The 14,248-nt window shown below is 58.0% G+C and overlaps 1 protein-coding gene across 1 annotated transcript in view; it reads right to left on the bottom strand.

Annotated features, from left to right (window-relative positions):
* Positions 1-856: 856 nt before the first annotated feature.
* The window catches only part of MMP15 (matrix metallopeptidase 15), a 21,836-nt gene continuing 8,444 nt past the window's right edge, over positions 857-14,248 (bottom strand). The window contains exons 2-10 of the mRNA XM_017878915.1: positions 10,489-10,637; positions 9,724-9,852; positions 7,616-7,923; positions 7,101-7,262; positions 5,917-6,170; positions 5,420-5,558; positions 4,392-4,542; positions 4,125-4,240; positions 857-2,746 (exon numbers count right to left, since the gene is read on the bottom strand). Of these exons, the coding sequence (XP_017734404.1) occupies positions 2,307-2,746; positions 4,125-4,240; positions 4,392-4,542; positions 5,420-5,558; positions 5,917-6,170; positions 7,101-7,262; positions 7,616-7,923; positions 9,724-9,852; positions 10,489-10,637 (1,848 nt within the window). The 3' untranslated portion in view covers positions 857-2,306. The remainder of the gene's footprint in view (positions 2,747-4,124; positions 4,241-4,391; positions 4,543-5,419; positions 5,559-5,916; positions 6,171-7,100; positions 7,263-7,615; positions 7,924-9,723; positions 9,853-10,488; positions 10,638-14,248) is intronic.

The following is a 14,248-nucleotide window of genomic DNA, read 5'->3' as shown; positions in this document are numbered from 1 at the left end:
GGTTTCCAAGGGCCAGCACTTCCTACTCTCCTCAGCCAGTTTCAACACAAAGAGAGGAAGGGGCGGGATGGGATGGGACCGGTTGTGGGTGTGGGGGCTGGGCCTGGAACAGGAGGAAGGACCCTGCCTGAGGACTTGCAGAGGCCTGGCCTGCTCCGTGGTGGGGGTGCGACCCCTACTGCGGCAAATCATCACATTCCTGGGGGTCCAGGCTAGTACTTAAGAGGCTTGGCCAAGAGCATGGATGTGGGGGCTAAGGAGGACCTCCCGGGTCCACAGCCATGCTCAGTCTCCTGCCGTCCTGGGGTATCACTTGTACCCTGCACAGGCCTGGGTGGGATTTTTGCTTCTCAAAGATGAAAGGGCAGGTCTTAGGTGTCTGCCGCTCTGAGCAGCATGTGTGGGGAAGGGAACTTTTGGAATCAAAGTGGCACCATTTCCCATCTCTCTCTGTGCCCGGCTCTGGGCTCCCATTAGTGTTCAGAACCCAGCCTGGGAGGCCTGGCCTGGCTCTTCCTCCACTCCTAGATGGGAAGGGCTTGTGGCAAACTGGGTTGTCTTCTCAGCACGAACAAACAGCAAACTAACTCCATGCTCCCTCCCTGCCCCACCCCGGCAGGGTGACCCCAGGTGCCCTGCCTCTCCCTTTTCTGGACTCTTGAGGGCAGCCCTAAGCTCTGCCCCTCCCAGGGCCTAGTTTCCAAGGGCCATCGGGAAGGAGCCCCAACGGAATTGGAACAAGGTCTCCTTGGCATTGAGGTCAAGCCCCCTAACCCTAGCAAGGGCTGGACCCCCACCACCTGCACGCCCTTCCAGCTGGAGGCTCCAGCCGAAGGCCTTACAAACAAGAACACACTTGCCAGCTGTACAATTTATTCAGTGCACATTATTTACAGAAATCAATGTATGGGGGTGGACACGGAACCCCCAAGGCCCCACCCCTTGGCTGGCTCTCTGGTTCTGCAGGGGGCAGAAGCTGCCAGACCCGCACTTGGTGCCGGTGCACGAGAAACCACTCGCAGAGGCCAGAAAAACCCTTCGCCCCCAAAGCGCCTCAGGGATCCTGGGTGGCAGACCCCACTCGCTCAGGGCCATGGGGAAGCACAGCCAGCTGTACAGTACCATTTCCCACAGCAGCCACGGCCTCCTGCTTGCTTTGGGAAGGAAAAGAGGAAGGAGGCATCTCTGTCCTCAGGGCTGAACCCAGGAGGAAGGCAGCCTCAGGCCACAATGGGCTTCTTAGTGGGGTTCACAGTCTGATGTGTGGCTGGCCTATCCCCACCAGTGTCTCTCCTCCCAGGACCCTGCGGGCACAGGGAGCTGGAAGGGAGGAACCCTGCATGCCCAGTGCCTGGCACTGTGGGCACCCAAAAGGTGGGCACCCATTCACGGCCATGCACTGCCCAGGCCTAGGCCCTGTCAGCTCCCTCTCCCTGGGGCTCAGGACACTGGCAGCTGAAGCCTGAGGGAGCTGGAGCTTAGGCCCCTTAAGCTGGTGGTGTGAGTGGGAGAGGGAGGGAGGAGGTGCAGGGAAGGAACAGAGGGTTCTAGCTCAGGGAGGCATCTCTGCTAGGGGCAAGGCTGCTACTACCCTGGGGAGAGGGGCCTTGGCATACTCCCTTTGGTCCGTGGTGAGGCAGGCCCAGGGCCCTTTCTCCAGAGAGGGAACGAGGTGTGGGCCCAAGGGGAGGTGGGAGCTGGGAGCTGCTGCTGGGGGTGGGCTGGGTTCTCAGGCACAAGGAGCCAGGGTTGCTGAGGCTGTCAGAAGTGGATTGGGAAGGAACCAAGCTTCAACACAGGCTCAGGGGCCACGGCCCACCTCCCTTCCAGGTCCCCTTCGGCCTGGGGCTGCCCCTGGATGGAAAGCTCTTCCTCAGGCCCAGACTCACTTGGGAGGGAGGGGACCAGGGGGGCCAGCCAGTCTCCAACTGGGTAAAGAGAGTCTGCAGTTATGGCCCCAGGGCTCAGGCTGAGGAGGGGCTACTCTTCCAATGTGGGCCTCTGCCTCTCTGCTCCCCTGGCTGTGGCCAAGCCAGAGGACGATGAGGGCCTAATTCCCTGTCTGGAGCAGAACTACATTTAGAAAATTCTAAACACCCTGCCCCGGTCGGGGAAACAGAAACAAATGGTCAAGTAAGGTGCCAAAAACAAAACAAAACAAACACCTGGGCATAAATAATGAGGGCGGGGCAGACAGGGTGTGTGAGGGCTGAGAGGGGCCCCTACCTGGGGGCAGAGGGAGCCCCTGGAAGCCATCTCAAAACCACAGGTGCCCCCTGAGCACCGTGAGCAAGAGTGCCGGGTGGTCAGACCCACTCCTGCAGCGAGCGCTTGCAGTACAGCAGTACGCGTGGCGCACCCTTGCGCTGCATCTGCACAAGCGCATACGTGAGGCCCAGGACGCAGAGAAGCAGCAGCAGTGGCACCAGCACCATCACCACGTTCACCGTCCGTGCCACCTCCTCCATCTGCACCACCACGCGGCTATCCCCATCCTTGTCGGCCCCGGCCCCAAAGTCCCCATCCCCATCCTCCATGTTGCTCTCTGCGCTGTCCACCCCGGGCTCTGTGCCCCCGTGGGGGTTGAAGGGCGGCCGGGCCACGTCGGGCCACCGGGGGCCTGGCTCCACGTGCTCCTGGCAGCCCATGAAATCCCGCAGGATGGACTTTGGGTAGCCGGGCTCCATCCGCAGGCGCTCATTGTCGAATTTCCAGTATTTGGTGCCCTTGTAGAAGTAGGTGTAGGCTGTGGGGGCAAGGAGGCCAGATTGGCTTCAGGTCGAGCCCAACCACCAGTGAGACCATCAAAGGCCAGGACATGCCGAGGGCTTCAAAACGCCCTTCTTGTCATTTGCTTCCCTGGGCATTTTCAAATCTTCCCCATCTCAACTTGGAGGAGCCAGACTGAGGCTCAGAGGATTTTGGGCCGAGGGCACGACTAGAATCCTGGGCTTCCTGACCAGACTGACATTAGCTGGGGCAAGGCCTGGAAGGGTCCTACAGCCTGCTGGGTTGGGTGCTGCAGTAAGGGATCCTGCTGCCCCTTCCCAGAACTGGCTTCACCTCTTACCACAGAGGTTCAGGGTTTTGCTCAAGGCCACACAGCACCCCACAGTTGTTCTAGAGCGGAAGGAACCTGGTGCTGCCTTGGGCTGGCTCTCTGGCCTTGGACACCTTGCCAGCATCCCAACAACACCAGGCAGGGCCAGGCTTCAATCAAGGGGTGAGCAAAAGAGATCAGAGCGGCTGCAGAGTGCCAAGCTCACATACAGAAGCTGTATAACGGGCCTGAGCACTGGCAAAGCAGACAGGGTCCCCCCTGAGTCACCTAAGCTGAAGTGTAGTGGAGCAATCACGGCCCACTGCAGCCTTGATCTCCCAGACTCAAGCGATCCTCCCACCACAGCCTCCTAAATAACTGAGACTATAGGTGCAAGCCACCACACCTGGCTGATTAAAAAAATTTTTTTTGTAGAGATCAAGTCTCACTGTGTTATCCAGGCTGGTCTTGAACTCCTGGACTCAAGCAATCCTCTTGCATCGGCCTCTCCAAGAGCTGGGATTACAGGCGTGAGCCACTACACCTGGCTGGTTTTTCTTAAATGTACTAGAGACCTTGCTAGAAAAATAGAAGAGGCACAGCTCCCTGTCTCTCGGTTATAATGACAGAGACAGGGCTTTCCTTCTAGGTAGATGAGCGATGCCCTGGGAGGATTTTCACCCCTAACACTCTGAGCCAAGCCTGCCCCACTCAGGCTCAAGGCTCCCCTAGGATTGCCTGGGGGCGGCTGGATTCTGTGGGCATCAGGGCAGTTCCGAGCTGCATCTCTGGACGCAGGCAGAACTGGCCTGGAATCCTGACTCCGTACCGTCCTGGCTGTGGGATTTGGGCACTCTGCTCAAGCTCTCTGGTTTATTAGTTTGCCTGTGTGTAAAAAGGAATTTTAACCATGCGGGAAGGACCAGGGTGTCAAGCTAGGTAAGCTCCCAGCCCAGAGCGTGACACAACGTGTCCCCCATACACACCATCATAGTGCCGGGTGACCTTGGGCAAGCCCTGCCCCGTGGTGTGTGTAGCAGGGGTTATTAGGTGCTGGGCAAACTGGGAGGGGCTGGCCAGGTACCTGCATCATTGCTCAGGAAGGCCCCTTTAGGGGAGGCAGGGATCCCCTGCCAGATACTGATGGACTTGGGGTATCCAGGGTCTCCACGCTGTGTCTCCTCGTTGAAGCGCCAGTACCTGCGACCAAAAGCACCAGGCTGTGGACCTAGAGACCCTGCTTGGGCCAGGACCCATTCCCCATAGGCAGTGGATTCTTTCTGGGTAGGCCTGAGGTTGAGGGGGGCCTAGCTGGGGCCTTCTACCCTTAGGGGAGAGGTGCACTGCTCACCTGTCCTCTTGGAAGAAGAAAGTGTGGCCTGTGGGCTCCCACCAGATGGCTGTGTCGATGCGGTCATAGGGGATGCCCAGGCCATAGCTGGTCAGCGGCTGTGGGTAGCCGGGCTCCAGGTTTGCTTCTCGAAAGAGCCAGTAGCGGTCACCTGCAGGAGAGGTGGGAGGCAAAGTGAGGACAGGCCTGGGGCTGAGGGGTGTGTGTGGGAAAAGAATGCTCTTCTGGGCCCACAAATCCATTCACATCCACTGCTGTCCCCCTAAGACACACAAAATCACACTCACACCCCTCTACATATCCATGACAACATACAATGCAGTCACCCACACATCACACAACGCACTCACAGACACCTGAGGCACACTTGTTCCCATGAGCAAGTCACCTGCTCACACCCATACACGCCACACGCCACCCACGGCCCTCGCTTCCATGTGCACACGCACCCCCACACATATAGTTCTTGTATGGGGAGGGGGCTGCCTGGCCTCTGGGTCTGGGGGCTGTGTCCCTGGAGCTCACTCGCAGCCCTCAGTGTGTGGCCCAGCACTCCCTGCTTTTAGTGTGGGGCAGCCCTGTCCTCATGCCTCGCTCATGCCTCGCTGAAGCTCAGGAAAGTGGGGTTAGAGCCCTGGTGGATCCACCACGGGGCGCTGCCCTGCAAGACCTTGTCTCTGAAGACAGACCACAGAAATCTGGCCCCAGAGTGAGTTGGCGGCACCTGTTCTTATGAGGATGGGGCTGCAGGAGGCAAAGAGGCAAGGACAGAGGGAAGCAGGGCTGAGCCCTGCGCTGCACGAGGTGGCCAGGTACTTCCGGGTCACAGGTCCAACCCTGCCCCCGGCCTCTATCTTCCTCCCGTCCCCACCTTGCTGCTGTGTCCCCATCCTCCCAGAGTGAGCCCACAGTGGGGGCACAGGACCAGACATGCAATGCAGCCCTTCACCTCGTCTTCCCTTGGGTCCAGCAGGGTCAGAGGTCATGGCAGGAAGGGTGCCCAGCCCCCTAACCCTACCCCTGCTCACCTTTGAAGAAGACAAAACGACCGTCTTGGCGCTCGTAGGCAGCACTGATGTCACTAGGCAGACCACGCCAGAAGTGCCCGATGGGCATGGGATAGTTGTCCAGGACGCGGTTGTGCCGGACTCGCCAGAACCAGCGGCCCTGGGGAGGGCGTGGTGTGAGCAGGCAGCACAGGCAAGCTGCCTTGGCTAAGAGAGGTGCCATCCTCAAACCACCCCTTCTCAGGTGAGGGTGGGCCCAGGGAGAGGACACTGAGATACTGAGGCAGGCAGTGGCTTGGAAACTCAGGGCTGCACAGAAACAGCCCTGAGCTGGGGAGTTGGCACTAGGGCTTGCTATGTGACCCTGGACAAGTCCCTCAACCTCTCGGGCTGGATTCCACCTCGTCTAGAGCTGAGGGCTTAATGGCTCCCCGGGTCCTGCTGAGTGAGGGTGGGACAGGGGGCCCAGAGCAGCCAGGGAAAAGGCTTAGGGACAGGCATGGGAGGCAGGGCCAGACCTTGAACACGAACATCTCCCCGCGAAGCATGGCCACTGTGTCAAAGTCCCCGTCGCAGATGTTGGGGCCATACTGGTCGGGCCGCTCTGTGGCTCGGGGCTGGGCTGGGGGGCCCGCCTTTGGGGGCCGCTCTGGCTTCCCACCTGGGGGTGGTGGCTGGGGAGGCCGGGGCGGCCGGTGGTCGGGCCGGCCTGGCCGCCGTGGCGTCACAGTGGGGAGAGGCTGGGTGGGCTGTGGTTGACCGTCTGGGGTACCTGCAGAGAGGCGGTGAGTCTGTTCAGAAGTGAGGTCTGTGTTCCTACTCAGAATCCGGGGCCCTGGGCCCCCAGCACAGGTCCACCCAAGTGGAAAGTAAAATCCTGTCCATCTACAGCAGACCCCTCCCCAACACCTGCCTCCATCCTCGGTGGGACCTGGGTCCTCCTCCTTCTAGCCCCTCCTCAACCTCCCCACACTGACCTTGGGTCACTGTGCTCCTGAGGGTGTCTGCCTGCATGTCCCCTTGGGGACATTCCCCTTGGGATGCCAGCCTGCTTCAGCAGAGGCTCCAGGCCCTGGCTTCAGGCATTTTGGACTCTGCATTTCCAAGTTGTGGGGGATGCAGCAAGGGGTGCCCATCAAGTGTCCAGCATGGCAGGAGCTGCCAGCCCCGAGCAGGGCTCGGTGTGAGCACAGGGTGCAGGCCTTGGCCCACTGAACTGGCCCCGGGGACCTCACTGCTGGAGACTTTTCTCTGGTGGGCCCTGGGTGGGGGGTGGCACTTCCTCGAAGCCATTGGGAAGTGATAAACCCGCAACACTGTGAACAGAGCTGTGACAGGCTCAGGCTGGAAGTGACGGTGGGAGGGGGAGGGTCCTGGGATCCCCGAGGCACTTGTGGTCTAGTAAGAATACCGCCAAGGGTAAGGAGAGGAAGGTCATGAGGAACAATGGTGCCACCTGTGTCCCTTCAAGGCCTCTAGCCTGCAGCCACAACCTCGAGTGAGGGCCAGGCCCTGGAGGCAGCCAGCTCTAGGTTTCACTTCCAGCACCACCATTTATTCCCCAAATGATGTGGGCAAGTCACTAATCCTCACTGGGCTTTGGGTTTCTCATCTACAAAATGGGGATGGCAGTAATGCCTACTCCTCATTGGGCAGGGACTTAAAAGCGGCATGCAGAGCCTGCTGGTAACAGCCCACGCACCGTAGAGCTGCTGGATGCCACGGAGATCATCCTCGGGCAGCTTGAAGTTGTCGACGTCCTTCCACTGGTAGAACGGCGCCATGATGGCATTGGGGTTGCTGGAGTGCTCCAGCCCCAGCGCGTGGCCCAGCTCATGCACTGCCACCAGGAAGAGGTTGTTTCCTTTCGGGGAGAGGAGGAGGCAGCACAGTCAGCTCTGGCCAGTCCCAGGACCTAACCACCCTGGACCCGCCAGGCTGAGGCTGCCAGAGAGCCTGCCCTTGCTTCCCTCTTGGAAGAGGCTGAGCTCTTTTGGTCTACAACAACCCCATCTGAGAAATGGGTACAATCATCCTTTCTCGCCTCCCCTTGGAGATGGTGGGACAACAGACTGAAATCAAGTATAGTGATCCGGAGACAAACACAGGGGAACTCTCTCCTCCCAGCCCTGTGGCTGCTGAACCCACTCAGCAAGGCACTGCTGCCCAGCTCCGGCGCCGCCTGCCCTGCCCCCAACCCTGGCTAGCTGTCCTCACCATGCAGGTCAGTGCTGGAGAAGGTCCAGGGCTCATCTGCGTCAAAATGGGTGTCCCCGCCCAGGCCGGGGCCAGGGAAATAGGCGTGGGCCAGAAAGCCACCGGTGCCGTCAAACGGCGAGCTGTCGCCGTGGAAGCCAGAGGCAAAGAGTACCATGATGTCGGCCTCCTTCTGCCGCCGCAGCCGGATGTCCTCATAGGGCACCTCCTGGAAGACCAGGGGCGTGGCCTGCTCCCACACACGGAAGGCCCTGCGCACCGCCTCCATCGAGTGGTACCAGCCCAGCTTCTCCGTGTAGTTCTGGATGCTGGGGGTGGGTGGGAGATGAGTGAGCGGATACAGGGCCAAGGGCCTACTGTCCTCTGCTGGTATGTTCCCAAGAGGGCACGCAAGGTCACCAACAAGCCCGTTAGTATCAATTGGCAGCTTGCTTTGATGTAAATCATAATTTGATTTTGTCAAATCCAGGAGATCATGAAGATATCATTAAATTAAGATTGCACTGTGGCAAATAAACTGATTTTAAGTAAGAGAGACATTAAGTAAACTAAAATACAGGTACTATGTAGCTGGGGGAAAGACCTAGAAAATGGGATGCAAATGGGTGAGGTTTGGGAAACACAGGCTGAGCAGTTCTGAATGTTGAGCTCCAGGGTCAGACAGACCTGAGTTCAAGGCCTGGCTCTAACAGTATCTGTGTGACCTTGGGTAAGTAACTTAGTCTCTCTATTTCCAACTTCTTTCTTTCTTTCTTTCTTTTTTTGAGATGGAGTCTTGCTCTGTCACCCAGGTTGGAGTACAGTGGCATGATCTTGGCTCACTGCAACCTCCGCCTCCCAGGTTCAAGGGATTCTCCTGCCTCAGCCTCCTGAGTAGCTGGGACTATAGGCACGGGCCACCACACCCGGCTAATTTTGTATTTTTAGTAGAGACGGGGTTTCACCATGTTGGTCAGGTTGGTCTTGAACTCCTGACCTAGTGATCCGCCTGCCTCGGCCTCCCAAAGTGCTGGGATTACAGGCATGAGCCACTGGACCTGGCCTTCTTTTTTTTTTTGAGATAGAGTTTTGCTCGTTTCCCAGGCTGGAGTGCAATGGTGTGATCTCAGCTCACTGCAACCTCTGCCTCCTGGGTTCAAGCGAGTCTCCTGCCTCAGCCTGCCGAGTAGCTGGGATCTCGAGTAGCTGAGATTACACCACCACGCTTGGCTAATTTTGTATTTTTAGTAGAGACTGGGCTTTTCCATGTTGGTCAGGCTAGTCTTCAACTCCCGACCTCAGATAATCCACCAGCCTTAGCCTCCCAAAGTGCTAGGATTACAGGCATGAGCCACTGTGCCTGGCCAGTTTCTTTATCTGTTAAGTTAGAAAAGAGTGTGTGTGTGTGTTACTTTCTCCACAGGGTTCCAGTGAGGATTAGAGGAAGTAAGTTGTAGCCCGAGCCTGCATTTGATGAAGTATGGCGAAGCCTGCTCTTACGCATATAAATCACATTCAGCTCTGTGTGCTGGAGAGACTTCCATTAAACCTGAAGGGAATATTTTAGTTGGTTGTACCTTGAATTCACTCTCGGGGCTTGAGGTCTAAGTGACCATAGGAGCCACTCTTCCTCGGGAGATGGAACTCAGAGTGGGGACAGAGCCAGACTGGAACAAAAAGGGGAACCCTTGGGGAAAAATCACATGGCTCAAGGCACACTTGGCTGGGGGGTTTTCTTGCTCAAGGACTCAGCAAAAAGGATGAGGGCCCCTGATCCAAGGATTCTGCAGGCGACTTGCCTGTTCACTTGATGGATGCCTGGATTCCTGCACCCCAGCCATCCCCCACCCCTCGCCACAGTCTGTGCTAGGGCAGTAGCCCAGCTGTGCCCAGTGAGGCCAGCCCCTGTCTGCAGGGCGGTGGGAGGTGGGGAAGGACAGGGCAGAAGCAGCTTGAAGGGTCCTGACCTTCTCTCGAGGGAGACTGCCTGGTGTGTGTGGCCGGTCTCATCAGTGTGGGAGTGGGCTGGTCTGTTGAGGCTGGGTGCCCTGGGGTGGGCTCTGGGAAAGGAGGCCTGAGGCTCGGCCTGCCAAGGGGCAGACGTCTCCCTGGGCAGCTGAGCCCCCTACCTGAAGGTCAGATGGTGGTTGTTCCACTTCCTCCCAGTGAGGGCATAGCGCTTTCGCCGCCGCCGCAGATTGGCTTTCACTCGTACCCCGAACTGGTCCGGCACCCCACAGCGGGGCCGCTTCATCCACCTGTGACATAGACACAGAGGGGTGAGCACGGAGCCTCTCCTCCACACACCTGCCTGTTCTGGTACTGCCACTTCCAGGCTTCCCAGCTGCCCCTCCTATGACATGGTGGGGATGGGGGACTCTCAGCTTCAACTTCCAGTAAAATGGGCAAAATGCCTGTATTGGAAGACTGAGTGCTTCCAGGAGTGGCTCAGTCAAGGTGAGCCCTTCTCTCCTTATCACCCAGTAATGGAGGGTCGCTCAAGGCCTTCTGTCCTGGATACGTTATGCTCTGTGCACTCTTTTCAGGGACATGGCTTTAGGTCATGTCAATTGTTAGATTCATAGCCATGCCTAGCTAGGATTTGACATCCACAGCTCCTGGACTGCACCTCCACACTCCCCTGGCCATGTCAGACATCACTAATCGATCACTGTGCTCCTTACTGCCAAGGCCTGGATTCTGCCCCTGGATCTTTTTCAACACAAGGCTTTAGGCAGCCACTCCAACCAATGAGAACTGGCATGGAGGACCAAACCGTTTGGCATCTCTTATCTAGGCCACTCTTTTCTGGAAACTCCACATGCTGAGCCCTCTTGAGAACAGGCCAGATGGAGGGCAGGTGTCTGTGGGGTCTGGATGAGGGGGGAACTCACTCCTTGGTCTCTTCATCGAGCACACCCGTGACTGGGATCCCGTAGAAGCGCTGCATCTCAGCAAGGGCTGAGGCCAAGATCTGGGCGGAACGCATGGTGGACATATGGCGGCTGGGCTGGGGTAGGTAGCCATAGAGCCGCAGCCAGTTCTGCAAAGAAGCCACAATCCCGTCAGCAGCTACCTCCAAACATGTACAGCCTGTGCCGACTGCTTCCCACCACCTCCACCACTGCTGCCCTATCTGAGCCGTCATCACCTCCTGCCCAGGTGACCGTGTGAGCCTCAGCACCCTCCTCCCTGTCATCTCTCCTCACATAAGAGCCAGAACAAAGGCCAGGTCAGATCTGGTCAATTCTCTGCTTAGAACCCTCTGAAGATTTCCCATTGCAAAGGAAAAGCCATTTGTACAGGAGCCACAAGGTCCTCACTCTGTCACCCCACCTTAGCCGGCCCTCACCACAATCCATCCCAGCTGGGCACGCTCCTGCCTCAGGGCCTTTGCACTTGCTGCCCCTGCTGCTTGATGCACTCTCCCGCCAGACAACTGTGTGGCTTTCATCCTCATTTTCTTCAGGTCGTTGTTTCCATACCACCTTATCTAAGAGGTGTTCTCTGACATGTTAAAAAGGCCCCATCAGCTATACCCTGCAGCCTCCTCCTTCCCCCCATGCTTATCACCCATCTAATGTACTATATATTTCGATTAGGCGTTTGCTATTTGTCTTCCCCCATTAAGACAGAAGCCGTGTCCACAGCAGCTGACAACTGCACTGGCCCCTCCAGGGTCGGCCCCTACCAGGCCAAGGAGACTGCTGGGGACCCAAAAGGATTGAGGACCTCTTGAGGCCTTACCCTTTGGCACTGCTCCCCAAAGACCTTAAATCTCCTGGAAAGAGTGGACAGATGCAGGTACCCACCCAGGCTGGAGGGCGGGACAGAAGCCTGAAGCCCAGGCCCTGGTCTACTACAAAGTCTTCATTCTTCCTGGGCCCCAGCTTCCTCACCTATAGAATGGGGAACCATGGGCTGTTGAGGGGTGAGGTTTGAGGAAGGCAGCCTTCAAAAAAGCTGGTATACAACAGGTGTGCCCTTCCCTTTCTAGGGCTTGCTTGGCAAGTCTTCTCATCCATCTACCACCCACCCTGCCAGATGTTTCTGAACACCTTCTGTGCCAGCTGGGGGTCACGGGAGGACTAGGCTGAGGCATCCCGGCCTTCAGGAACTTACAGTCTTCCTGGGAGACCCAGCCCACCCAAAAAGCAAGGAACCCACACCCCATGAGTTGCATGGCCAAGCCAGAGGGCAGAGCCAGGCCGAGCTGTGGTAGAGAGGGGGTTCTGCCCTGCCTGCTTCATGTCCTCAAGCTTTCAAGAGCATGGTGACCACCATGGGAGGCAGTGAGCAGAGACCAGGGGCTGCCCTGGACCTTGGCCACTGCAAGTGTTTGTGTCTGACTTGTCTGGGTCTCTAGGGGTATCCAGAATGAGAAGCCCTTAAGGCCGGCCCTCTGAGTGCTCTGGGAGGTGAGGACTATACCTCGAGGGCCCAGGAGCAGGGGAGTAGCTGGACACAGAGGTTGCTTTAGGCTGACAGCTCACATATCTGCCTGCCACCAACGTCACATCTAATACTTCAGGCACTTGCTCTCTCAGTGCCATCCACCAGCCCAGCCCTGGCAACCAGCCAGGTCCCTGGTGTGACTGGGCAGGCCAGCTCAGCGGTACCCAGGCTGCTGATAGACGGAGCAGCTGCTGAGCCAAGGAAGGCAGCATGGAGAAGCTGCCGGGGTTGCAGTCTGGATGCGCGGCCACAGCTTTGAGGCCTCTCAGGACCCGGGAAACGGCCCCAGAACAATGGGGCGGAAACACGGAGCTGAGAAACCACCACTAGCTCTGGGGACAGGCGGAGCTAGGCAGAGCCTGGCTTGGTTATTTCCGAGGTGTGACTTCACCTCCTTATCTCTCAGTCGGTCATCGGTAAAAGTGGGGTTGCACCAGGACCTGCCTCATCTCCCGGGTTTCTATGAGGAGGAAATGGACAGTGCACGCTAGTGCCTGACACGACCCTGGGCAGCAGATGGTGCTCGACACACGTGCAAATGACAGAGACCCGAGGCCTGTGTGGTTGTCCCTGGGGCAGGCAGCCTTCGGCCTCCTTGACCCATTGTCAACCAAGAGGGCTGATGGGTCTGGACCTTCTAAGACTGGTGATGGGCCAGGCTCCACCAGAACCCCAGAATGGAGGGAGGCAGGAGGCCCCCAGGGCCCCTCCACCAGCACTCCTCACTTCTGGCCCAGGGCGCATTCCCACAGCTCAATAAGATACTGGCAATGTCGTGGGTACCCTCCCTGTTCTTCCAAGCATGGGAAACCTCTCCCAAGGCTCCTGTGCTGGGGGGTGTGGAGTGGCAGATCCACCATCCTTAAAAAGGACAATTTCCCTGAAGGTGCTTGGGGAGATCCAGAAGGCGAGGCCATGATGCTCAGCCAGCTCTAACGGCAAAGGGAATGCAGCTAGAGGCCAGGGGAGTGGCGAGGGACTGGCTGCCGGCAGATTAGGGCACCTCTACATCACCTATTTGCATACGGTAAAAATATCTCTGGGAGCGCAATCATGGGCCACTGAGGGGCTGATTAGCAGTATCTGCAGAATGATAGGAGGGGAGGGCGGCGGGGGGATCAGTCTGGGGCCCCGGGGAGGAAAGCGAGGGTGCTGGCCTGTCTGCAGTGAAGAGCTCCAGAGACCAGCAGAGGGGCCCCTTCAACCCCAGGGCCAGTTCAGGGGCTGCCAGGAGGGTCCCAAGGGCACTATGGACCCTCCACACAGAGAATCAGTATTGAGTTCCAGGAAAGTGAAGAGCTTCCATCTCGCTATCAGCCAAGCTTCAACCCTCAGCCACCTGGGGTGAAGAGCCAGAGGCTGAGGATGGGGGCACCCCTTGGGCAGTGATTGGGGGAGTTGGGGGATGCACCAAGGATGCACAGCCTTGGTGCAGACCAGCCAAACCTCTGGATAACAAGGCGAAGCTGACAGAGCACACCTGACCAGTGAAAGCGTGCTCAGGGTGGCTGAATGCCAAGTGTCCATAAATCTGCCCGGGTGGCAGCAATACCACCCATAGGACTGGGAGCTTCCTCCTTTCCCCAGGGTCCAGGAAGAAGTTTCCCGGCACCTTCCCGCCACACTAAGTGGGACATGTTCGGGAGAACACAGGAGGGAAGAGACAGCAGGGGGCGGGGACGTGAGGGCAGGGCCGGAGGTGCTGCTGCCTCCAGGTGGGCAGTGTGGGGAGCTTGCTGAACTACTTTGCTGCCACTGGGCAAAAGGCACAGATGAGTCCCCAGGTCATGACTCCCAGTCCCAGTGTTCAAGCCCTTGCTGCTCTCCTGGTAACTGTAAAAACTGTCCCTAATACAAGGAACCTCTTCCTGCCACCTAGAGTCACAGGTGGGGTGAGCCACGTGGGTGAAGCTTTGCTTCTCAGGTGAGGAAACTGAGGCTCAGAAAGTCTGTAAGTGGCAGAGTAGGGTGGGACATGAAGCAGGACTTGTTTCTTCTGCCACCAAGGCCACTGTCCAATGGGAGGGAAGGAGGGCTCTGGGGCCATGAGGGCCCCTCCCCTCTGCAGCTTGGGGTGTGGGCTACTATGGGGGGCACCGGCCACTGTGGTTCTCTCAGCCATTTCTTTTCTTTTTTTGAGACAGAGTCTCTCTCTGTCACCCAGGATGGCGTGATCTTGGTTTACTGCAACGTCTACCT

The sequence above is a fragment of the Rhinopithecus bieti genome, unplaced genomic scaffold, assembly GCF_001698545.2.
Source record: "Rhinopithecus bieti isolate Rb0 unplaced genomic scaffold, ASM169854v2 scaffold_11161, whole genome shotgun sequence".
Taxonomy (NCBI): Eukaryota; Metazoa; Chordata; class Mammalia; order Primates; family Cercopithecidae; genus Rhinopithecus; species Rhinopithecus bieti.
Note: the sequence above shows the minus strand (reverse complement) of the source record. Positions and strands in the feature narration are given on the sequence as shown.